General features: G+C 34.8%; 1 protein-coding gene across 4 annotated transcripts in view; it reads left to right on the top strand.

Moving 5' to 3' along the window:
* The window catches only part of STRN3 (striatin 3), a 62539-nt gene extending 37710 nt beyond the window's left edge, over nt 1–24829 (top strand). For 3 of the 4 annotated variants that reach the window (XM_069017747.1, XM_069017748.1, XM_069017746.1), the window contains 10 exons: nt 3216–3356; nt 8272–8405; nt 14101–14276; nt 14404–14451; nt 16181–16302; nt 16939–17106; nt 17358–17498; nt 19423–19530; nt 21793–21879; nt 21994–24829. In XM_069017747.1, the coding sequence (XP_068873848.1) occupies nt 3216–3356; nt 8272–8405; nt 14101–14276; nt 14404–14451; nt 16181–16302; nt 16939–17106; nt 17358–17498; nt 19423–19530; nt 21793–21879; nt 21994–22163 (1295 nt within the window). In that variant the 3' untranslated portion in view covers nt 22164–24829. The remainder of the gene's footprint in view (nt 1–3215; nt 3357–8271; nt 8406–14100; nt 14277–14403; nt 14452–16180; nt 16303–16938; nt 17107–17357; nt 17499–19422; nt 19531–21792; nt 21880–21993) is intronic. The other variant, XM_069017750.1, reaches the window with a different exon arrangement.
* The last annotated feature ends 266 nt before the right edge of the window (nt 24830–25095 follow it).

Raw genomic sequence — 25095 nt, 5'->3', positions numbered from 1 at the left:
ACACCCATACTGGACTTACCGGGATACATAGATAAGGAATTAGGTTTGATTTCTCCAAAAACAGGCTTTCCTTTTCAGTAATATGCTGGATTTAAGGCCTGTTTCTTGCCCAACTTTGATAAGATCAATTTTGGCAGGTAAGTCAGGGGATGGCTGTTTTTCAGATATAGTCTGTCACCTTTGGAGGATGTAATAGTGGAGGTCTTGTATATCTCATTTCATACTCTCAGGTTAGAGTAATGTGTTCTCAGCAATTTGAAAAATGGTTTTCACATCTTGTATATATATCTGTATATCACTGTTGAAATGAAGATACTTTTACTGTTTTTCCTTAATTTACTTGAAGCTTTTTGTACTTTTTACTTTCCTGCACTTTTCCTTCAGTGTAATTGTTCTGTACTTACAAAACAGTACCCATCCCGTTCATTTTCCTAGCCTTGATTTCTGCAAATAGTGTAATAGTTGATAGGAGTGAAAACAGATCTGAATTTTACTATCTTCATTACTGTCACCTGTTCTTGACATATAAGGATCTCTGTTGTATTTGGGCTTGGGCTAATACATCTTGCACCTAATGGAACTCTGCTTAAGGCTTCTCAGACTAAAACTTTTCATCACTGAATATTCAGTAATCTTTTTCACTTTTGATCTCTGAAGGACAGTACACTGAGATGGTACTGTAACTTTTGCTTCTGTTCATACCAGGTCTATCAGGTTTTGTTTGTCATTGGCTTTTTTTGAGGGTAAAGGGTCAGTCGTCCCATTCGTGCCTTGAACATAGTTGCTTATGCAGGGACAGCACATTCTTTAAAAAATCTCTTTGTAGCATTTACAATACTTGAACAGTTATATGAAGCTACACTTGCACTTACTTGAAAGCAGAAACTTGTGCAGTCTTCTATAGTGTTGGCACAGTCTTGAATATTGGCATATTTTTCAGCATGAAATAGTCAGAAGTTGTTTGGAACAACAGCTGCTCCTTTATAAACTTCTCTCTATATTGTATGATGGATTGAGGACTGTTCTGAGATTATGCCTGCCTGAAGGAAAAGAAGTGCCCAAACATACTAAAAAACACTAAAAGGCAAGGCTGTCAGGTCCCCTAATTAGTGACAAACGTAATGAATGGCTGCTTAAAGGTAGCAGAGCAGAGGGGCTACTTCTAGTTACTTCTGAGTATGCTTTGAGACAAACTTCTCATGCTCATATGTTTGGCATGAGAGCACCTTGAGAAGATGCTTTCAGTTTGGATAGAGTGAGAGTTTATAAGCCATTTTTGGCATTTTCCATCAATGCGTTGAACAGTTCATGCATATCAACATGGAGAAGACAAGTGGTGTTTTCTTCTGAAAAGCAAAGGGTTCGTTAAAGTAAACAGTTTAGGGTCCCAGTCATGACTTTTATCCTCATTTTGTTGATTTCTCTATAATATCTTCAAGAATATATCTGCTGCTGGTCACAGTAGGTGCCTGGCTGATGGCCAACTGGAATAAAGACAAAGACAAGCTTTGTAGTCTGTATGGTGTAGTGATCTGGCCATTTTAAGAGTGACTTTTCTTATATGAGATCTCACCTGCTAACTGCAATATTAAGTATTATACTTTCGAAATTAAATCCTTTCAGTATAGTGCCTGTTAGAAAGAAAGAATGTTGATTCAAAAGAGATTTCTCATTATTATTTTACACTCACTTCTTTAGCTGAGATCACAGGTTTCTAGACATACTTCTACATGAGAGTAAAACGAAACTTAACTGCTCAAGTGACCTGTTGTGTGAAGAAAACTTTTGGAAGCCAGTTTTATTCTCAGTTGCTTCTGGGTAGCAGTCTTTGTATATTTAACTAGAATACTAAGTGTTCCATAAAAGAAAGAAAGAAAAAAAATACCAAAAGCAGAAAGTATATAAATGTAGGGAGTCTTACTACTTGGCAAAATGAGAATGTTTTGCAAATATTAATGAGAATAGTTATATAGCATCCTTCTAGGGGTACGTGAGGTATACTTGCTATAATTCTGCTTCGAAAATATTTTTGTTGTCATCCCTCTCTGCAGGGAATTCTCCATTATCTTTAGAGAATTCTGTTATTCATGGATACTTATTTTTGAACACATTAATTTAAACCAATAAGATCTGAAATGATCAGATACTTTTTAAAGAGTGTATTTTGGTGTTTAACTGTTTGAATGAACAGTTCTGATTTTGACAAGTCACCTGTAATCATAGTGTTTACATTTTACTTTTTTGACAATAAAGGCTTTGGTTTAGTTTCATGTTCCTTTTTAATAAATGTGATACACGCCACCTCAGTATAAGAACTTGTTCACCAATGCTTCCTTTACTAAATGGTCTACATTATCTCTGCTTGCAGTCCCAGGAAGGGCTGTTTTATTGGTTAAAATTTGGTTATGTCTTTCATCATTGTGGATTGTTTTCTTTAAAGAGGTTCTCTCACTGAAATACACTTCGATTGAAGCTTGACTTTTTGACATGGAAGCTATAAAGGTGAAAGCAGGAATGGATTTAGTATTTTAAAAATATTTCAAATTATACTATTTTTGTTTGCTAATGTCTACATAATTAAATGCACATATAATTCAGAATGCTTTGCTTCTAGAGGCATGCTTTTATAATTGTAATATAATACACATCTACAGTTTCATACAGTGGTGGAAGCATTCTTGCTCTTGTGTTTAACAAACACTTCATACAATTTAAATACCATTCAAAGCAGGGAAAGTTAATTGTTCGTTGCACCCCCATTATGAGTTGTCTGTAGTTTTGCTCTCATTTTTAAGCTTATTTTTAATTTGCACTCTGTTTTTTAATGTTAAATTGTTTAGTAAAGTTGTGTAATATTATTAGAAAATGTTTAATACGTTTTTTGTTTAATAGTGAATGTTCTTTTAATATTTGGCTTGACTTTTCAGTAGGGCTGTAAGATGATTTTTTTTCTCTTTCCTACAGGAAATTGTAGAATAGTTCTGCAGAAAACAGAGGAGTTATTCTTTGTGAATTAAAAATGTTTGCATGTAGTTTTCAGATTTGATGTATTAACTCCTGCTTTTGATTTCCAAAATATTACTAAACAAAAGCAAAGCACTATTTATTTTAAGGAGGTCCCATCAGTAATTATTCTTATTTAATGGATTTTTAGACTTCAGTCAAGTCAAGCGGTAGCAATCAAATGAATTTTTGCTGCTGACATTAATTTACAGGAGTCAACAGGACAAAACTTCACGACATGATAGCTGATCTGGGCGATGATGAGATACCCCACATCCCTTCAGGAATCATTAATCAATCTAGGTCACCCTCTTCTAGAATGACTGATCATGAAGGTGCAAGAGCAGAGGAAGGTACAAAAAATTCAGCTACTTACTATATTTCAGGAGATTTCTTTTAGAGAGCACACGCTGTCATTTTATTTTCCCCTCTATAGAGCTTAATGCAATTGCAGATTGCCACGTTATTTTATTTGCAATTCTTCTCAAATGGTTTTGTGAGAATATGGCTTGAGTTTTTGTGGCTTATCATAACTCACCATTCTTTCGTAAGTATTTTTAAATAACTTAATGTACAGCAGTGTGTTCTGACACTATTCACTATTAAATCCCTGTTTGCAGACCCTCCCTCTCCCATTAGCAAAACCTTTCACAAATAGGTTGTTATTTTTTGAGGGGAAAAAAGGTGAGTATTAACATTTGATGCACAGTTTGGATTTTAAAATGAAAAGTGGTGATTTAAGTTATGGGACTAATTAGGTCTCTTTTCCTCAAATTTAATGTTCTCTTTTATAAAATTGCCTTGATCTACATACACAAATTTACAAAGACACTATTTATTTCTTTATAAAGTATTTGTTTCAGTTTCAGGTTTATCTTTGACAGTGGAAATGAGTGGCAAGCTATTATATCTAAAGTCAAAAACCTTGTATTTGGCTTGTAAGTTTTTTGTTTTAAAGGAATGATTTTCCTGTATTAGCTTTGAAATTAGAATACCATTCTAATTTCTAAATTGTCCTCTACATAGAACATATTCATTCAAAATACTCAGATGTATTCAGATTTGGCTCTTTGAGGATGATCTTCGACCCATAAGACCTGGCTGGCATGGTATCAGCTATAGGAGAAATGGAATTTGCATTACTACTAATTCCAGTAATCTGTTGGTTCACCTGTTCTTCTTCACCCTTGGCCTCACAAATGCCCATCACCAGGCAAGCAGAAAAAAAACGAAACCATGGTTCAAGGAGGTTTTTTTGCTGCTCTCCCAAACTGTCATTTTACTAAAGTCATCTTTTTTACTGCCTTCCTTTTCATCTTTGTTTTTATTTCCAACTTCAAGATGAACCAGTATTAAATTTACTTGTGGAATGCAACTGAAAATACGCTTGCTAAAACTTGTAGATATACAATTAGGTTGTATTTAGGTTTAGTGTTTACAGGCTTTAGGTTGCCTTTTTAGCCATGTTTAGGTATTAAGGCCATGGGATCCTACAGTTACAATTTTCTAGGTCTGTCTTTGGCTGTTTTTCATAGGCCATACATGTTGTGCAAGGGAACACAGACACAGACCTTGTTATGGACAGGGCCGTTGTCTCAGGTAGAGGCTTTACATCTAAAATAATATTGGACAAAACAATCTTTTTGAAGAAATAGATGCTAAATTTGAATTTGATAGGGACTGACTTTCAGTGCCTCATTCTTGTAGCAGAAACACTGTGTTACCCTTCAAGTAAAGATTGTTCACGCTGTTCAAATAAACTGCTTTAATGTTTATATTTTCATGCTGTGTAATGTGTCCATATGTTTTTAACTTGTTGGTGTAGTATGGGCTTTATTCATTAAGAGTAGTAATATTAATGTCTATCATCTTACCTGCTCATTGTGGTTTCTGCATTGTTTTTAAACTTGATTATTGGAGTGTAAATTCTGCTATTTCTATCCTGAATGCTAGATGGCTTTTTGAGTTTTTGTCTGTACCATAAGGTGCAAAGCTGCAAACAAACAGGCAGTGTTGTATTTGAATTCCTTATGTGTGTGTTAAAAGGCCAAATACTTCATTATCATAAAATGTAGATTTTGCACCATGTGGTACAAATACAAGTTTTACTCAATTATTTATTCAGATGTATTTTAAAAGCTAAGATTTTGCAGATAATTTTAGGCTTTCTTCCTGGGACACACTAGCCTATGCTGATGGATTTTATCAAACCATGATTTTCTTGTGACTGGATGGAAGTTTTATGTTACAATTTGAAATGTTACAGTTCTGAGGCAGTGGTTGATAATTTTTTCTTGAAGGGGAGTTCAGGGAGGAACTGGCTCTAACTGGCTTGGAATACATCTTCCATACCTCTAAAGGTGTGAGAGTTAGGTTTTTGTTGGGTTTTCTTTTCACTCTCAACTGCCTGGGTAAATACGATGTTATGCCATAATCTGACTTGATAATTTTGGCCATGAGAAATTGGAGTTTCCATTTCAACATATTGTATGACTTTCAGAAATGGTATCAACATGATTTTCCATCCAGTGTACAGAGAATTACTTTCTTCACTGGTTGTTTTTCAGTTTTAATATCTACAGATTGCAGAGGTGTCAATCTACCGATTGACAGAAAAAAGCAGTAATAGATAATTGCTTGGGTATGAATAGCTGCTTTTGGTGTACCACATATTAATTTTGTGGAAAACAAGGTTAAGATGTCCTGTCGTACAGTAGACAACAACAGCCTATATGAACATACATATCTGATCAGAGATTAAAGTTTGTACAAATATTACAGCTTGATTTTGACTTAATTATGTATGATGTTAAGAGCTTGAAGGTAAGAAGTGCTGGTTAGGATTGGCTAAGCAAATATTCAATAATACGATTTTGTATTTCAGTATTTATTTCACCTAGTTTCACCTACAAAGGAACTTGTACTACCACATTTTTACTTTATTGATTGCAAACTCAGTTAAACATTTATATTATGCTATGAGAATAATATTGTACTGTGTGTTAGCATACTTGGTTTTTTTTTCTAGATGAAAAGCATTAAAAAGTCATATATTTAACTACCATTTGCATATATCAATTGATGCATTGTTTTTGATATGTGAAGATGTGGGTCTTTATTTTTAGTAGCTGTAACATCATGTATTTTTCATTGTGTTACTATTCTGCCTTTTCCTTTTTACAAAAGCAGTTTGCAACCATTTTTTAAACTTCTCAAATATGCCTCACTTTAAAATATAAAATATGCAAATGAACTGTAGAACACACTGTATGCACATACTGGCAACTTTAGTATTGAGAAATAGTCTTCTGAATTTCGAGTAGCATTAATTTTGAAGCTTTAAGTAAAGAGATAGTCACCCATGCAAACAAAGCTTGATGAATTTGTAGTATAAGTTCCTAATGTGATAGTCCTTAATTTTTAGTATAAAGCACAGGAAAGTTGCTCTGTTAAGGTCAGGTGACATTAATTTCACAAAGAATTAGTATCACAAGTTACGGGGCTTATGTAAACCTTATGGGCCTGTCCTAAAGATCAAATAGGAGTAACAGGAAAGTAAATAGGTGTTTTGTAGGAATATGGCTTTTTATGAATTATAAATGGTTTGTAGTAGACTGTCAAATGTAGAGTTTTAGTAAATTACTAATGGAAATGAGAAGCTTATTCATATAAGGGCATGGTAAGCCATTTTGGGCTGTTAATGTAATGTTGCATTCTTACAAGTTAAACCTCTGTATGGATTGTGAATATTTTTAAAACAGGTGGTTGTGTATAGTTAAAATATTGTTTGCTCTTTTTATGCAATTATAGGAACAGCAGTCTGTATTCTTATATAGATTATATTCTTAGATTCTCACAAATGGTTATGTAGACTGTGCTAATGAGGTTACATTTCTTAATAGTACAATAGTTCTGAAGCATTAGAACCTGTTTTATTCTTGAGAAGTGATGTATTTTGATTTAGCTGGACTGGCTCCTCTTTGCATAGCCCTAGCAGCATTGCCAGACATCTATAAATTTACACCTGGTTTCAGTCACTTCCAGCAGGAGTGGAACAGACCTAGGTTACCATTCAGATAGTGGCAATATGGAATAATGGAGATGTGTGTTCTAAACAGGAATGAGTTAATTATTAGTGCTCCTGTTTGGAACTTCTTTTATGAGACAAAATCCCAAGAAACTGGGAACTATATTCTCAGAGATTGAAGGGTTTTCTAGGAGGATCAGAAATTAGGAGTGGCATTAAACTGAGGCCATAACTCTCTCTGCCAAATCAGTGAAATTCAAAAGTCAAGCAAGTTTAATTTTTCAAGATGTCAAATATCATTTAACATATTTTGCAGATGATTATACTTAGTTAAAGTTCACACATACCTTTATTTTACATACGCTACTTAACAAGCATTGCTATTTATAAGTAGAAAACTGAGAAGTAAAAGTAGCTTCTAAAATGTGCTAAAGCATTACAATGTTTAAGCCTTCGTTGCTGTTCCTTACTGCTAAATTGATTTGTGGGTTGAGGGAGATTTACAGAATTGTTGAAGAGTGTAAAGAATATGGTTGAATATTTTAAACTTTATTATTCAGATGGGAATTCATAGTGAATAGCTATATATAACTTCTTTTCATTCTAAATGATAATTAACAGAAATGTTACGTTTTAATTTGAGGAAGGCATAGCTAGACAATGTGAGTATCAGTTGAGTATACTTTAAAATTAGAATCCAAAATCATGCTGAGAAACTAACAGAGGAAATAAATAATAGATAGTTTTTTCAGTTGTCTGAAAAATCTCAGAGTAGAAGAGATGTTTTGCAGGAGTCTTTTGCTTGAGCGATGGAAAAATACTTCAGTATGCAAGTAGAAATATTTGACTAGTATAAAACACAAAGACTTATTTGCAAGTGGATAGAAGGCAGGAAGCATGGTGCAGTGAATGAAAAACTCAGCTGAGAATCTGGGGACCTGGGATGTACATTTGATATTGCAGTGTAAATTAATGTCAGTCAAGTCACTTGTCAGTATTAACACCTCTGTAAAGTAAGTTGAAATCAAATGACAAAGCATGATGCAAGAATTGTATGTATAATGTGTGTGTGTTTGCACATGTGTGCGTGTCTTCATACTTTTTTTTTTAGTTGGGGCTGTATGTAGTACATATAAGTTCAGTTCTAAGCTCTGCTTTGCTGTTAAGTGATGAATAATGCAGCTTTTCATCAGTTTGAATTATTATATTGAGACTTAAAGAAACTGTTTTGTTCTTTGTAGCTGAGCCAATAACGTTTCCACCTGGAGGAGGCAAGTCATTTATTATGGGTTCTGATGATGTGTTGTTAAGTGTTCTGGGCCTTGGAGACCTTGCAGACTTGACAGTTACAAATGATGCAGACTATAGTTATGATGTAAGTGCAATTTTATTTTAAAATTCTTTACACAGCTTAACCAATAATAGTTGGGTCCCCTCTCCTCCACCCTGAATATTACTGATGCACTTCATTAGTAAAAGCTGTTACTTGAAAGGAGAGAGCACCTTGTGAATGAGCTAAGTAATTTGGGTAACCAGAATTAAGTGAGATGACTTGGGGTTTTTCTATGTTAATAATTTAATTCAGATTTTGTCACTGGGGGGGGAATGTGTTGTGACATAAAATACATATTAATGTCTTACCATGACAAAAATGACAGTTACACACGGAAATGGAGTATTGAGTAGACATGGCATGGAACACAAATATTGATATTAACTTATTTATTTGCTGTCCTTTTGGTGAGTAAGTAGTGTTAACAGCATAGACTACATATAGTAGTGTATTTCAGATGTAAGCTTTTAGGGGGTATTTTTTATTATAATCTAGAGTGTTCTGATATTCCTTTGACCATATGCATTAAGCTTCTATCAGTAGTGTTAAATGACTTTTTCATTGGCTGTTAACATTGGATGGCTGGTTAGGGAAGTGTTCAGGTAAGTTTTGCATGCAGTATTGTATTTAAAATGTCTTGTAGTATTGGCTTGACTGCGGATTGCAACTTTGCAGTGTATTCCTGTCTTTTGTGAGGTATAACTTCTTTATAAAACAGTGTGTAGCCATTTTGCTTATTCCGAGATGGAGAGATATTTACAGGTGAGCCAGGACTAAACTCAGAAAGCATTGCAATGAATATTATTTATACCAGCTGATCAAACTGTTACATGAGACTCTGTGCTACTTGTGACAAACCTGACAAAACAGTTTCTGTGGTGTGAAGAGTGATGCAGAGTAGAAGTTAACCTTTGCTGTTGGGAAACTTAGAGAGTAACTGATAAATACGCAAATATGAAGTGCTGCCTGAGCTAAAAAGAATTTTGCAATAGAAGGCAGTACTTCGCACATTTGTTGAAGGCTGGAAGGTGTTAGTTATCCTGTGGGTGAAGTTGATTGTACATTTTCAATGTAGTTGAATTTTCAAAGTTTTCTCACTTAATTAGAAGTTCTTTAATTTCAGCTTGGTTTGGGAGGTGAGTGGGAAGAGGCTATTTCATTGCTCTTATATATGGTATATACAGAAGACAAAAGATAGAAGTAGGGTTTTGTTTTCTTACTGGACCATTCACCGCATATGAGATGTGATTGACCACAATTGTCACTTGGTTTCCCTGCTTCTTGTCCAGTCCTCCTTTCCCAGTACTCTTAGGATATTTTCTTCCTTTTAAAGCATAGCTGAAAAATGCACGGTGGCTTCTGACTTCATGTGTCAGAAAAAACAAAAATAACACAGGTGGCAAGAATTTTTTTATATTTAAGAAGACACTGTCCTGTCATGAATCTGAAGAGACTGAAATTCAGGTGCTATTAATTCTTCATCACAGTATTTGTTCAGGTTAAAAATTCCTTGATAGTTCTTAATTTCTGAAGTTGTTTCCTCATAGCTATGGATTTGCAGCACAATAAGACCATGTCTTACCCTGTACCTGTAATCCTGTAGTTGTAGGGCATCTTAGTCTAATGCCTTTTTAAGCTTAGCTGAAGTCACCTCCTTTTCCAGTATATCTTCAGACAAGGAGGTGTTACACTAAGTTAATGTGTAAGTAAAGCAGCAACAACAAAAAACCCTCAAACCAGAACACTTAATGCATTTGCTCCCAATAGGTTCATGTTCTTCAAATAGCTTTTGTGAGCCATTAGAATGCATGAATAAATAAAGTCACAACAGGCTTCCACTAGCTTTTATGTATCACTCCTTGATGAGTGTTGTATTTTGAAAAGGAGAGGATATGAGTACAGGATGGGGGTTAATTATAAATCTTAGGAATTTCAACTGTAGCTCAAAAGATTTCTGTATGTTTGATTAAATGCACAGGTTGTCTCCAAGACTGGTCATCTGTTAAACTGTACAGTCATCTCAAGTCATGTCTTTCTCATTATCTGGTTATTTACATTGACCTCAGTGCATGTACTTGTTTTTATGTTGAGGGAATAATGTTGCTAAATCAAATGCTTCCATTTGTATATTTTTGGATTCCATAGCAGCAGAGAATGGTGTTTTTCTGCAGTAGGACTGACTGAAAAATGGAAAGCTTTCCTTTATCAGAGCATGTAAACTTGGAAAACTCCAATAAGTTACAACATTATGAAGAAAAAGTAACATTAAAACATAAAAAGACACTGACTGCAGTTATTAATTATTGTTTTCTAAAATTTCTGTTTGCTGTTGGGGAGTACTTGTTTGAGACAGGGAAATGCATGTCTCCTTACTACGTGTTAGGATTCTGTTGACAGCAGGGGCAGGGAAGATCTTCATTCCCTGGTGCCTTTTTTTTGGTGGGAAGGAGCTGTTTTTTGTTTGTGTTTGTTTAGCTAAGGTGTAGTTTCAGTCTGGTTTGCCTGTGCTTTACAAGGCAGAATGAATGGGTTGTTTGTGATCCTATACAGACAAAAAATACAAAGACAAAAAGAGATTTTTATTAGGTTAGATTGAGCAAGAATAATGAAGCAGGCATTTCCAATTCTGATTGGATCTGTTTAGCAATTTCTTGTGGTGTATGGTTTGTATAGTTTTTTTTCATTTTGATCCAAGCTTAAGGGGATTTTGCAGTAAAGGTTTTTAGGACATTGTAAGGTGTTTTGTGTCTCCTGACCTAGGCAGAGTTTTTGTTTGAGTGTTGGGTGGATTTGGGCAGGGGGACAACTACTTTTTTTTTTTTTTTGTAGAATGTACTGTTTTCTGTGTTTGTCAACAGAGAATGAGGATCAAGGATTCAGCTGATCCTTCTTGGTCTATAGTAAAATCCACTAAAGCTCATGGAAAAAGGGAGGACCAGCTAGTGAAGTTGTATGGTTCCATAGTCTGTCTTGTCATGACTTTGATTATGTTGACTGTGTGTATGTATATGTATGTGTGTGTATATATATATATACACACAGTAGAACATCAAGACTCAGGGGGGCAGTGTGTCCATCTGTGCCTTATGTTTTGAGAGGCTTTTGAGATGTCACACTTTAGAACATTGATATACACTGTCGCATTTTACTACTTTTCCATTATTCCTCTGGCCCATTTTGTGGAATAATCTCCCATTTATCCTTTGTAATCATCAAATCCCTTTTCCAAGTCTTTGACTGTGTTTTTCTGAGGTGGGGTTGAGTTTTTTATTTAGTGTTTTGGAACTACATTACTGGTTAGCTGTTTTTCTTAGAGATTGCAAGGACCTCTTTAAAGATGTATCAGTTGTTCTCCTACTTTTGCAGTAAGGATATCAGGATCCATTAGAAACATGGATAAGGAAAAGAATTTTTAAGAATTGGTTTATATATAGCTAGATTTCTAATAAAGTCTATGTGGTGTCTTCTTAAAAAAACCAAGATGCTCCAGTCTGTTTTAAAAAAATTAAGGCTTCAAAGCTATACTTAAAATAAGAAATATACCTTACTTTTCATAACTTGTGTAAATTCTGTACCTTGCATATTAGCAGATTTCTCTGTACTGCTGAAAACAAAATTACCCTTGCAGCAACCCTTTTAAGAAAGAAACCAAAAAAGATATAATTAACCCTTTTCATATTTTGAAAAATAAGGATCACTGTATCCAGTTTCGATTTTCTTGAATGACTTTTCATCACAACTGTAATAGAAATTATTGTCATGTGGATGCATATTGCACCCAAAAAATTGAAAGTTTTCTGCATAATCTGGGATGTATCATGTGCTAAAATTAAGGATTGGTATTTCAAAATTTGGCTTTGATTTCTCTAAGCCCCGGATCACCACAAGTACATGAGGCAGCATAAGTTAGCTAGATGGGTGAATACGTTACATAATGAGGACTTAAAATATCAAGGAACTCTGTTTTCTAGGAAAATACCCCTTTTTTTTTCTTTCTTTCTTTTTTTTTCTTTTTCCCCTCCCCTTCTCTTATCTATTTGGGGAGGCAAATAAATCAACAGTTTGGTCCAAGATCTGTTATGTTTAATGCAGAACTCCAGAATTCCACTCTGCTCTGCTTCCTGAAACAGAAGATTATTCTTTTTAAAAAGCTTGTATATAATATGCAGTGTAGTGCTAAATAACTTAAATCTTGGTAAAAGTATTGCAGTATTCAATGCACTCTGAAGTAGGAAGATTGTAAACAAAATGCTTTGTTCTTATATGTATTTCTTGGTTGGTATTAAAAAAACCCTAAAATTCAGGTTACATGTCTGGTATAACAAGTTTCTGTGACTTGATCAGAATTAGGCAAAGTTTGCACTTAGGACTGAAATTTACAGTAATATAATGGAAAAGCAAATGTCTGCCCATCTGTAACTCAGAACATTAAATTTTATTAACTGAGCCTGTTTGTTTTGTTGGATAGAATTGAATTTGGTTTGAGTGAGTAGTGATAATTCAATCCAGGTTATAGATTTGGTCCAAGAATACTTACTACAGTACTTGTTACACTATTTGATTATTTTCAGTCCTGACAGATAATAAGGTAGTAAGATTTTATTAGCTACGGGAGATTTAATTTCTTATTAGTGTTGCTGAAATTAGCTTGAGATGTCAAGATATTGTGGCCTACAGTCGAGAAACATACTTTGACAATTACATGCTGAATAGATAATGTGTAAAGAGAAAGATACAATTAGTTGCCATTCATTCTTAGTTTGCTTATTTTGTTCATCTAATTTAAGTCAGTTTTCTAAACTGCCTTTATAGAAAGAGAGAAGTACCTGGACATGTTGCCTCTTTATGATGGAGGCTTAGGACGGGATGTAGTCTTCTAAGAGTCTGCTTGCTACATAAATTGTATTAAAAGATGTAAATTAGTCTCTTGCAATCTAGAAGGGCTTGAAGTTTTATGGTAACAGTAACTCTTCTAAGTTCTAATTAATACTAAACAGCTGTAGTTATTGTATTTTAGCCTAACAGTCTATAGGTTAAGAGTATGAATTGGATGTTCCCAGTATATAAATATATAGTTCGCATATATTGCTTCACAAAGCAGCTAGGTTATTGTCTCACAAATATATTTAAAATTCATTAAAGACTTAAAAAATATTTGTGTAATGTTATGTTTAAAACCATGACAAATGTGTATTGAAATTTCGATTAGCTATTTCTGTGTACATACCTTCACCTGTAGAAGTATTCAGGAATTATGTATGTTTCTTTTCAATCTCAGTCAAGTTACTCATCTGAGGAAGATCACTCACTAAGCACCTCAAGTTGATTTTTTATTGTGTTAAGGTGATGAATGAGCTTTTGATAGCTATAAACTCTTCCTGGGGTGCAGACAACATGATATGCAATGACACATTTCTCTTTCTTCAAGGAAGAAGAATTAGTGTCATTGCACAAAAGGATTAAAATGAGTTTTGAAATTCAAGTCTTCTCTTCTGTGTATTTAACATTATATACCGTTCCAGCCTGGGTCAAAGGAAACTGTTGCAGACTGCCTAGCTGGCCAGACGGGGTTATAGATATATATAGACAAATCAGTAGAGAAATGCAAACTTCAGATTGAATATATATTAGCTGAATCAAGCATAGGCTGTTTTCCAAAAAAATGGGGGGATATATATATAAAAGATGTATTTTAAAATCCAAGATAAAATTACACCTTTGCTTTTCTTCTTTTAAGTTGCCAGCTAATAAAGATGCCTTCCGAAAGACATGGAACCCTAAGTATACGCTACGCAGTCATTTTGATGGAGTGCGAGCATTAGCTTTTCATCCTGTAGAGCCTGTGCTGGTTACAGCCTCTGAGGACCATACTCTAAAACTTTGGAATTTGCAGAAAACAGTTCCTGCCAAAAAGCAAGTATATGGGTTTTTATAAAACATCACTGGTGTTTTACATGCCTTTGAAATTGATTAAACTTATGTTTTCAGAGTTTTTCAGTAAAGATTTCATGTAGTGTAATAACTCTTCTTTCTCTTTCAGGAGTGCCTCTTTAGATGTAGAACCCATCTACACATTTAGGGCCCACATGTAAGTGACATTATTCATGGCTGATAAATATATTGTTGTTATCTCATGTATTCATAAAAAACTTCAGTGTAAAAGCCACAAATGATACTATTTTTACATTGTTTAGACAAGGCCCATTATACTTTGTAAAGCAGCTTAATACCAAGCTCCTGTCATGAATTGCAGAGTCAATGATAACACAAGAAGAAGAAAGTGGCAAATTTGTTTAGCTGCAGTGGAAAGGAGAGATTATAGATGATGATAATGTAATCACCTAAGACATGCCTCGGACTGTGGATTTTATATGTAATATGTGGAAAAGATGAGTAAGGTAGAGGCTAGTCTTGGCTACTATCTTCAGATACAGGTCTGAGTCTTGGTGATTTTTCAGCTTGTGTTAACTACTTTATTACTGCCTGAGTTTCACTTGCTAATTTTGAATTCTGCTTTCTTTCAATAAGAGGGCAAGATAAAAACACACAGTTGATAGCCAGAGTAGTACTTTGCTTATATAAGTAAAGATCCACTCTCCGACCCAGTTAGCAGGTAAGCTTCAAGAGAGTTCTTTGATAAGCATGGAAGTGGATGGCACTTCTTGTGCTGGCCTCAAAAACAACAAAAAAGAAAATGAATTCATAGTTTGTATTAGGAAATTACACGTGCTCCCCCTTCCCTTACGCCACATGATAGAACATGATGTCTTACTTCTGCACTTACTAACGAAAGCATAAAACACTCTTCCCCAGGACTGGGTTACCAATTTGTCCTCATGTTGAAATATAAGTTCTTGTAAGTAGTACAGGGGGTCACTGACCAATTGAATTCTCCAGATCTCTGTCTAAATTTAAGCTGTTACTTGTGTATTTGTTAGTGAATATCCAAAGTAAGGTTTGGGAAAGATCTGATACAGAACTAATCCCCACCCTATGACTTCTAGTGTGATATAGCAAAGTAATTTTACTATTTTTCCCCTCAGGCAATTATTGAGCAACATTGCTTTTCTGCCCATGTTCATTCTTCACTTTACCAAATATATAGGTGGATTCAGCCAGTAGTCTTCCTTTTCAACATCTTCAAATATCTAATTCTAGTTTGTTTATCTGCACTCATTTTTATCATGAGCAAGGCTGTCAAATGACCCAGACACCTAGTTTGGGGATGTGGTTTTACAGTATGGTTAAACTTGTGGTAGTAGTGTGTCCAAAGTAGTATACCTGTTTCTCCCTGGGCTACAACCTGTGCTTGTGTGGTATCACAGCAAGCAGGTTGAAGAAGTCAAACCAGTCTAAATTTAGGAGTCTAAATTTGGCCAAAAGGTACAATTTCTAGGTTTGTTTTTCTGAACCAGTTTCCTGGAGCATAGGTTATTATCTGTTCCTTAAAGTAGGATAAGAAGATCGTTGCCAGGGAGGAGGGGGGCTACAGCCACCTCTTTCTGCACAGCTAGCTATTAGATTGGCATAGACACGCTGTAGAAACTCACCATTTGTAGTGTAGGTACACTGAGAGATCAGGTGGTGTTCTTTGAATTGCTTCAATTTGCATAGTTTTAGTTAATTACATATAATTATTTTAATAGATGTTGATATCACTTGTTGAGACTTAAAAAATGTTTTAATAGAATTGTTTCTATGAAGAGGTTTGTAACTGCTTAAGCCAATCCAGATGTTTTTTTGAAAGCAGATAGCCAGATTTTCACTTCTCTCCCATAGGCAATTACCAATCAGCTTTTTTCTCTGTCTCTGAATAGTGGACCTGTATTGTCATTGGCAATTAGTTCCAATGGAGAACAGTGTTTCAGTGGTGGTATTGATGCAACCATCCAGTGGTGGAACATGCCTAGCCCTAATGTGGATCCATATGATACCTATGGTAAGTACCTTTTAAAAGATAAACAACTTATTGTCTTGAACATTATTTTTCCACTTGACGTTAATATGTTTATTAGAGCTTTTTTGAAATATTACTGCCATTTATCAGCTACACTGTGTGTTTTCAACTACTTATGTGTGGCAAATATTAGTTATTTATTCCCACTTGCACTGGTGATATACTTTGTGTAGAACTGTAATAGGGAGACTTAGGAATTCCTGAGATTTATGCAGTAAAGAAAAAATTAATCATAACTTATATTTTTGAGAAGCAAAAAATTTTGAACCAGCATTACAACTTCTTAATGGTTATTTATTTCTTCTGACAGAAGTTTACCAGAAAACTAAGATAAGTGTTTCAGTTGTTTGTGGGGTTTTTTTGTTGGCTGGTTTGGTTTGGTAGGGTTTTTTTTTTGTTTGAGTTTTTGTTTGTTTGTTTTCCTGGTTGGTTGGTTTTTTTGAGAAAGATGACAGTGGTTGTGCAAAATGACTTGTGTAGTATTCTAGCTGTTGCTTAGACAGGAGGGGCAGGGGCGACATACAGCTGTTTTATGTGGAATTTAATTTTTGTTGAGGTACAAGAAATACTTAATGTTTCTTCACTAAAAAGGTTTCATTTCTGAACTTTTTTTTCCAGAGCCAAACGTTCTAGCTGGCACATTAATTGCTCACACAGATGCAGTCTGGGGTCTTGCTTACAGTGGTGTAAAGAATCACTTACTCTCTTGTTCAGCAGATGGCACTATTAGGTTATGGAACCCACCGGAAAAAATTCCCTGTATTTGCACTTACAACGGAGAGAAAGGTAACTTTTTGCAATGGTCTTGAAAATCTGTTATGAGGTAGCTGATGATGCATCCAGGCTCATTATCTCCATTTATCCAAACTAGGTAACAGAGCTAAAGGAGGAACTTGTAATAAAATAATCATGGTGCTGTAGCATTACTTTAAAGAAAGGAGCAAATTTCTTCTTTGAAGTATGAGATTAAATGTTTAAACTGTCAGGAAATTTTAAAGTGTTTTGATCTTTCTAAAGATATTTTTTGCTCTTTCTAGAGCATGGAATACCCACATCAGTCGACTTCATAGGTTGTGACCCTGCTCACATGGTGGCATCTTTTAACACTGGCAGCACAGTTATCTATGATTTAGAAACATCCCAGTCAGTGGTAATGTTTTCATCACAAGGAGAATCTGGTAAGTAGAGCTCTTCCATAATAAGTAGCCATCTTGGATGAGGTACCTGTTATATTATATGGTACCTCATTGTATTGTGTAGTAAATAAAAAAAATTTTACTCTTCTTCTGCATCATTCAGTTTGAAAGATGGTTAGATGCTTAAAGATGCTTGGAACAAACACTGTGGAAAGGTGTTTCAGCCTCTCTATTCTGGTCTTGTGAGACCCTGCCTGGAGTGCTGTGTCCATCTCTGGGGTCCCAGCTGTTAGGGACTGAGTCCAGAGCAAGGCCGTGAGGGTGATTCCGGAGCTGGAACACCTCTCCTGTGAAGACAGGCTGAAAGGGTTGGGGTTGTTCAGTCTGGAGAAGGTTCTTGGGAGACATTATTGTGATCTTCCAGTACCTAAAGGAGCCTACAAGAAACTTGGAGAGGAACTTGTTGATACAAGGGCATATGGTGACAAGACAAGGGGGAATGGCTTCAAACTGAAAGAGAGTAGGTTTAGATTAGTTGTTAGGAACAAGTTCTTTACTGTGAGAGTGGTGAGGCACTGGCAGAGGTTGCTCAGAGAAATTGTGGATGCTCCGTCCCTGGGAAGTGTTCTAGGCCAGGTTGAATGTGGCTTTAAACAATCTGGTTTAGTGGATGGTGCCCTGTTGCAGAGGAGATTGGAACTAGATGATATTTAAGATCCCTTCCACCCAAGCCATTTTATGACTATTAACAGGATTTGAAAGTAGTTAAGAGATAGTGAAAGTGACAGTTACTGTTCTCTAAGATTTTTTAAGATTCAGTTATCTGATTTGTTCATTAAACCACATTTTTCATCATATAGCCTTGACATGGAGGATATTAAGACAAATAGGTGAATAATAGGTGTATTAAACAGAATATTTAGTTCAGGGTAGAATTCTGCGCATGTTGGGATTAAGCACACTTTCTTGTGGAGCTCTTTAGAAATCTTGTTGCTGCGAATAAAGTGTTACAGAGAGGTAGCTCATTAAGAATTAATTGCATGTGTCTGATGAAACTCTAGATAGATGAGACTTCTTTTTGTGAACCTCCTAAAGTGTTTTTTAAGGAAAACCTCCAGTTCCTGCTCATTCCTTTCTATAAAATGTGATCTAAAAGAACAGTGCAATGGGAGAATTTGCTTCTCCCCTCTAATTAGTCTAGTTTACTTAATAATTGAACTTACAGACTTCCCCACAGGTTGCAAAACTGTGTAAAAGCTGTCTTACAGATACCTCGTGCAAAGCCTGACATTGAAGTGAGAAGGAGCATCACAATTTGGAGAAATACCTTTTCTAGTCTGAAGAGAAACTTTTAAATGGAATCAAGTAAAATTAGGCGCAGCAATTGGGATACCAAGATGAGAAAGTTTTTTTTAAAAGGGTATCCTGTAGACTACTAAAGAGATTTTAAACCATTCATTGTTTAAGTTGAAATTGAAGACACACATATATCTGATAGAATCTAAGAGGTTAGGTTGACTTCGGTTATTTGGATTCTCTGGTCTAGTAGAAGGTGTCCTTTCCAACCCAGACCATTCTGTGACTCTGTCTTTTTTTCTCCCCCCCAGCTAAATATTTTTTGATGTGGAGGTGTAAGAGCTGTGTGCTGAACATATATTACACATGCTACAGTTTGTTTCTACTTGGCTAGTGCTGCCGTGCCGTACTGGCTTGGTTTTATCTCTCAAGAGTCTTTCATGGGTGTAAACTACTTGTAAGCTTTAACCTTACAGTACTTTGGCTAGAGTCTGCCTCACTTTGCCTCATCCTGTAAAGCAAGAAGCTTTATTTCTTAGGAGATCCGTTGGTCCTAAAATGTTGTTTACCTAATATTAGTTAACATGGTAAAGTGTAATGCTAAAATACCGTCATTTTAAGTTTAACATTTTCTTTAAGGCAAATGAATATTCTTTAATTTTATTTTCAGGTGTACAATCAAATAATCATATTAACAAGGTAGTAAGTCATCCCACACTTCCTGTAACTATCACAGCACATGAGGATAGACACATCAAATTTTTTGACAACAAAACGGGTAAGGATAAAGAGAACCTAATTTGTACATATGAATATGTTTAAAGAAATCTAGATGAGATGGGGGGAATCCATTTGTAGAAAACTTACTAGTCATGTAGTCTTACACAAAACAGAACTTCTGGTATTTCTAAGATTAAACCTTTTCAGTACCTTCTCTGTGAAATAGTGATATCTGTTGCAATTGTGACTTCAGAAGTCAGACAACACTCTCAAAACAGGCAGAGATAGTTGTGAGGGACAAGAGAATGGTCTTTAATTGTAGAGTACGTCTGTTTTGTTCCTTTTTTCATCATTTCTAAGCTTTTAACTCTTAAGCATGTGTCAGTTATGTTTTTCAGCTGGTAGTTGAAAGTAGTAAAAAAGATGGCTTAGTACCTGTTAGGGCAAGAAATAACCCAGAATTCATTGTGGTAATGAAATCCTGTGTTATACTTAACTTAAGTTGTTAAGTTTATAAAACAGAAAAGGATCTGGAAAAATGAGGGTAAAGAAGGCTGTAGGGGAAAACTGCACTGTCTGTCATGACAAAAATGTTGGAATAATTGTAAGAGCAAAATTAAACTTCCTGTTTGTGAAATTACCTGTCACTTCCTATATGTTATCCTATCAAAGTTGGAAGAAAAAAAAAAAGCAGGCTCACTTAAAGTAAGCACGTGCAAAACCCCCATTTAAAGTATGTTTGACTGGGGCCCAGTAGGGGATGGTGTTCCTGGGGTTTTTGTTTTTGAAAGCAAAAAGCTGGACGTTTTTTCCTCTTTGCACCTGCCATGAACATATGTATTTGAATTGTGGTCATTAAATGCATTGTGTTGATGTTGCTGAAATTAATATTTATTACTTCAAAGAAACAATAAGGAAAAAATCTGCATGAAAAAATAATTGGGTCAAAGACAGGAAACAGAGGGTAGAAGTAAATGGTCTTTTTGTGGAATAAAATATCAGTGGGTCTGGAGAGATCAGCAGTAGTTCAACGTAATGAGTCATCTGAACAGAGAACAGTATATTGGCAGTTAACTGACATTCATTAATTTAGGTTATTAAACATGAAGGCTGACAAGGAAGAACTGGAGATCTTAATAGACATAAAAGCAGGCAAATTAAATTCCATGGGATAAATGTGAGATGATACATGCAAGGAAAAATAAACATTGTAATAAAAAATAATAATCACTGAGCTGACTGTTCTTATTCAAAGTAGAACTTTGGAGTTATAATAAGAGGTTGGATAAAAATACCGGTTTGTTGCTTAGCAGTCACAACAGCAAAATGCATATTAGAAGGAGGGAAAGGAATCAAAAGCAAAAGGGAACCTTTTTAATACCTTTGTATGAATACTTTGTATGAAGTCTTCCTTGTCTCAAAAGGGATATAGCCAAATTAATATGTTTCAGACAACGGTTTAAAAGGTGATTGAAGATCTTCAGTAGCTTTGAGCTTCTTCAGGAAGAATCTTAGAAACTAAATAGACTGAGATTCTTCAGGAAGACGAACAACTGAACAAAGCTGATATACTTTCTTCATGTTGGTCATGGTCTTACAGGGATTTATTTGCTCTCTTTTTCAACACATGAACTGAGGTTCAGTTGCTAATGCCCAAGAGGTGATAGACTCAGAAAGGAGGTGGTGGTTCTTCTGTGCAGTTAAACATTCTAGAATGCCTTCCAAAAAGCATAATGAGGTGCTAAAAGATGTTATTAAGTGTCCAGAAACAGAGGTCCGCGAAAAGAAATGCATTAAGAGTAGTTGAATGCAGAGTTAACCCTTCTGGTTTGTGGCATAACCAGTTAATTGTTAGAAGCTGGAGAGTATTTTGGGCAAGTATCGCCTATAGTTGCCTTGTTTTTCTCTCCTAGAAGTGACAGAGAGAGATGGACCATTGATATGGCTAAGTCTTGTTTCATAAAGCTTCATCAACGCTCTCTCCTACTGGGGCAGTTATTAGAACATTTAAGGGACTAAAAATTGAGGTTCTCACCCAGTCATTTTAGATCTTCATTGTTGTTTTCGCCAATAAAGATGCCAAGTGGATAAAAAGATTGCTTACAATGAGAACACTTTTTTGAGAGTTGTATGTCGTTTACCCTTATGTTTTATAAGAGTCTGCAGTTGAAACTTCGTAATTTCTAATGGAAAAGGACCATTCAAATATTACTGGAATCTAAATAAGCATGTTATCTTATATTGCATTTAATAGGAATGGGTTGTTTTTTTTCAAATAAGCAATACTTCACAGGAAATTTACTGTTTATTTTTCTTTTAGGTAAAATGATCCATTCTATGGTTGCTCACTTGGATGCTGTCACAAGTCTAGCTGTAGATCCTAATGGAATCTATTTAATGTCTGGAAGTAAGGGGTTTTTTCATATTCTGTATGTTCTGTATAAATTTTGCATTTATGATGCACCGAATTTCTGACAAATATAACCTTATCTTTTGTCTTTTTCCTTTCTTTCCTAAACAGGCCATGATTGTTCCATTAGGTTGTGGAATTTGGACAGCAAGACCTGTGTGCAAGAAATAACAGCTCATAGGAAAAAGCTGGATGAATCAATTTATGATGTAGCATTTCATCCTTCAAAAGCATATATTGCCAGTGCAGGAGCTGATGCCCTTGCCAAAGTATTTGTGTGACACAGCAGAACAAACCTGCATCATAACAGCAGGTCTGTTTGGACAAAAAAGAGGGAATGCGTCACTGCCATCAATTGTAAGGTTACCAATAAGACACTACATCTGATCTGCCTGGGTGAAGGCTCTTAATTGGGGCAAGTATAAGTTGGTGAAAAGTCACCACATCCTGAACAATGTCAGGCTCATTCATTTAACTGTAATTACTGTATTTGGGGGGGTGGGGACAAATACAAAAAAGAAAACCAGTATTTGTAGCCTTGACTGGATATGAACTGAGCGTATGTCTGTTCTTTAGGTGTCTTTAAGCAAACGTGGAGTCTGATCTTACAAAAGACTTTTATTTTGGACTCTGTGTGCTGCCTTAGGGTTAGGAATGTGGTGCTCTTGTGGGGGGAAGTGAGCTCCAAGAGTAGCTTTCTTTTCATCTCTTAGTAATCTTCTGTTTATCAGTTGAATGCCACAGATTCCCCTTTTAAACTTTTATTTTGCTTTAAAGAAAAGGAAATTTAACTTAAAATATTTTAGCATTAGTTGCACAAAATGTTTGGATAAAATTCTAGTTTTTATAAGTCTTTTTATATATTTAGCCTGTCACAACAGTGCTCAAGATTGTATTGATAATGTTTTTCTGCATTATAGAACCCTAAAACACAGAGATCTCACTGACCCGCTGCCGTGTAACCACAATCTTCCCTTCTTTTGCCTAATACAGCTCAGCTAAGTCCTTGCTTAAGGATGCTAATTCATCATCATCGCATAACTGTCTTCATAAATAAAGGACTGTAAAATGTGTTCTAATGAAACACAGAGGGGTTAACACCCCTGAATGAACTCTTAAAAAAAAATTAATCTTGGCATCCTATCACTATGTGATATTTTGTACATCTTACTGTATTTACGAGTTTATTTATCAAGGATTACCCATCTTGCTAATGGCCTATTGTTATTTATTTCACTTTTTGTTGGTCTTTATATCCTTTTATGTAGTGTGTTAAAGGGCCCTGTATATCTGTTATGGCACTCTTTGAACAGTCTAAAATAGATGAGAAAATGGGACATTTGATAATTCTAAAGTTGCAAACCAAGAAATTCTTTTTCCTCTGGTTAAGTACCTGGAGTGGAGTTGATTCCAAAAAAACAATCTTGTTTCAAAACCTTTGGAGTGAAAATTATTTTTATTTGCATTTCAAATAGAATACAAAAGTAGTTAATTCAAGATTCATAAATCTGCTGTGTTTTGACTAGTTATTCCCTGCTTTTATTTTATTTTTCAGATGTGCTTCAGTTTATGATGTAACAAAAAATTTTGTTTGTGTAATGCATGATTAATACAAAAAAGTATTTTTTCTAGTCTTCCACAAAACTTTTCTGATCAGTTTGCGAGTTTTGATGAGTTTTGTAAGGTTTCTGTTTTACAAACTATGAATCAGCAAATTTTTAAGATTGTACCACATAGCAAAAGTACAGCTGTTGAAAAATAATGTATATAAAATGCATATAATAAATATTAAATGGTGTACCTGTATGTTACTGTTGGCTACATTATTTTGTGTTGCACAGTTTGAAAGAGTCATTCTACAAATTACGAAATTAGGTCTCAATTTTAGCAAAATGACCATTTGTTTATTACGCTTATAAGCTGCTTTGCTTTTGCAAGATTGTTAATAGTTGTCTGGATGTTGACCAACTGTTCAGTTTCAAGCAGCAGTACCCACATATAAGAACATGTTTCCACAGTGTTTTAAAAGATTTTTACGAGAACAAATTGAAAATTGCTAGTGTATTCTTACAGCCCTTATAAGATGATAATCACAGGGTTTTTCATTATCTTTGCATGTGACGCGATTCTGAAGTGATTTAGGAGCCAGAAAGGTACTCTGTTTTTATTTCAAACTGCCACTGAATTGTTATGTTGAATTTAAAAAAAAGTAAAATTTCTAAATGCCTAAATTTGCCCATCTATCTTACTTTTGTCCATTTCTTCCCAAGACCTCCCATAAAGATGCACAAAAACCTAAACTGAAGGTCAACATTTACCTATTCTGTGACGAGTCACTTTGCTCAAAGTGTATCAGCAGAAACAGAATACCGCAATATGAATACTTTCATGTAAAGTAGTATGTTTAGGTATAAGTTAACTAAAGCTAGAACATGTTCCTATAAGTGGTTTAACTGCATTGTTCCATGTAAGTTTCCAGTTTTCCAGTAAGATTGTATTTCATGCCATCTCATGTCAAGCAAATTAGAATTAAAAAAAAAAAAAAAAAAAGGAAAGAGGTACTCATGGTAGGCAGAATACTGCAGTTATATTTTGGAATTAATTTTGTTTTAGTAATAATGTTGCATTGCTTGAAATGTTACAGTAAATTATAATTGTGTAGGAATTGGAGAATTTTGTCCTTTATCATGAAGATTGAGGTGAGGCCTTTCAGTAATTGCTTGTAGGACACTAAGACTTTACTTTTGAAAGTGACATTCAGCTGATTTGCACTTTTTGTTCTTTCCAGTCTAAAGCATTCATCTAATCAACAGACAAGAGAGTATTTGAATTTTATTGGAAGTAATTTCATAATTGCCTTTTCTGAAGCCAAACATTGTTTCTGGCAGCTTTTCCAGACTGCTGCATTTTAATGCTTAAATAAAATGTGATTGTTTAATAAACATTACCGTGCATAACATTTACCTTTTTTTTTAATTGTATTAAAATTGAAATGATAAAACCAAAAATATTTGCTTATTTTCCTTAATTGAAATATTAATGGTCATCTTAGTTCACTAATGCATAGTGGATCAAATGCTGTAGTGAGGAATCATTTATTGAATATTACCAAAAATTTCTAATAGAGTCTTAGTTTATTTTCTGTGGGGTATAACATGCTAAAACCTTTATTTGTTGGTTTTGACTTTTTTAGAACAGAAGAGCTATAGTACT

This window comes from Aphelocoma coerulescens, chromosome 5, assembly GCF_041296385.1.
Source record: "Aphelocoma coerulescens isolate FSJ_1873_10779 chromosome 5, UR_Acoe_1.0, whole genome shotgun sequence".
NCBI classification, from domain to species: domain Eukaryota; kingdom Metazoa; phylum Chordata; class Aves; order Passeriformes; family Corvidae; genus Aphelocoma; species Aphelocoma coerulescens.
Note: the sequence above shows the minus strand (reverse complement) of the source record. Positions and strands in the feature narration are given on the sequence as shown.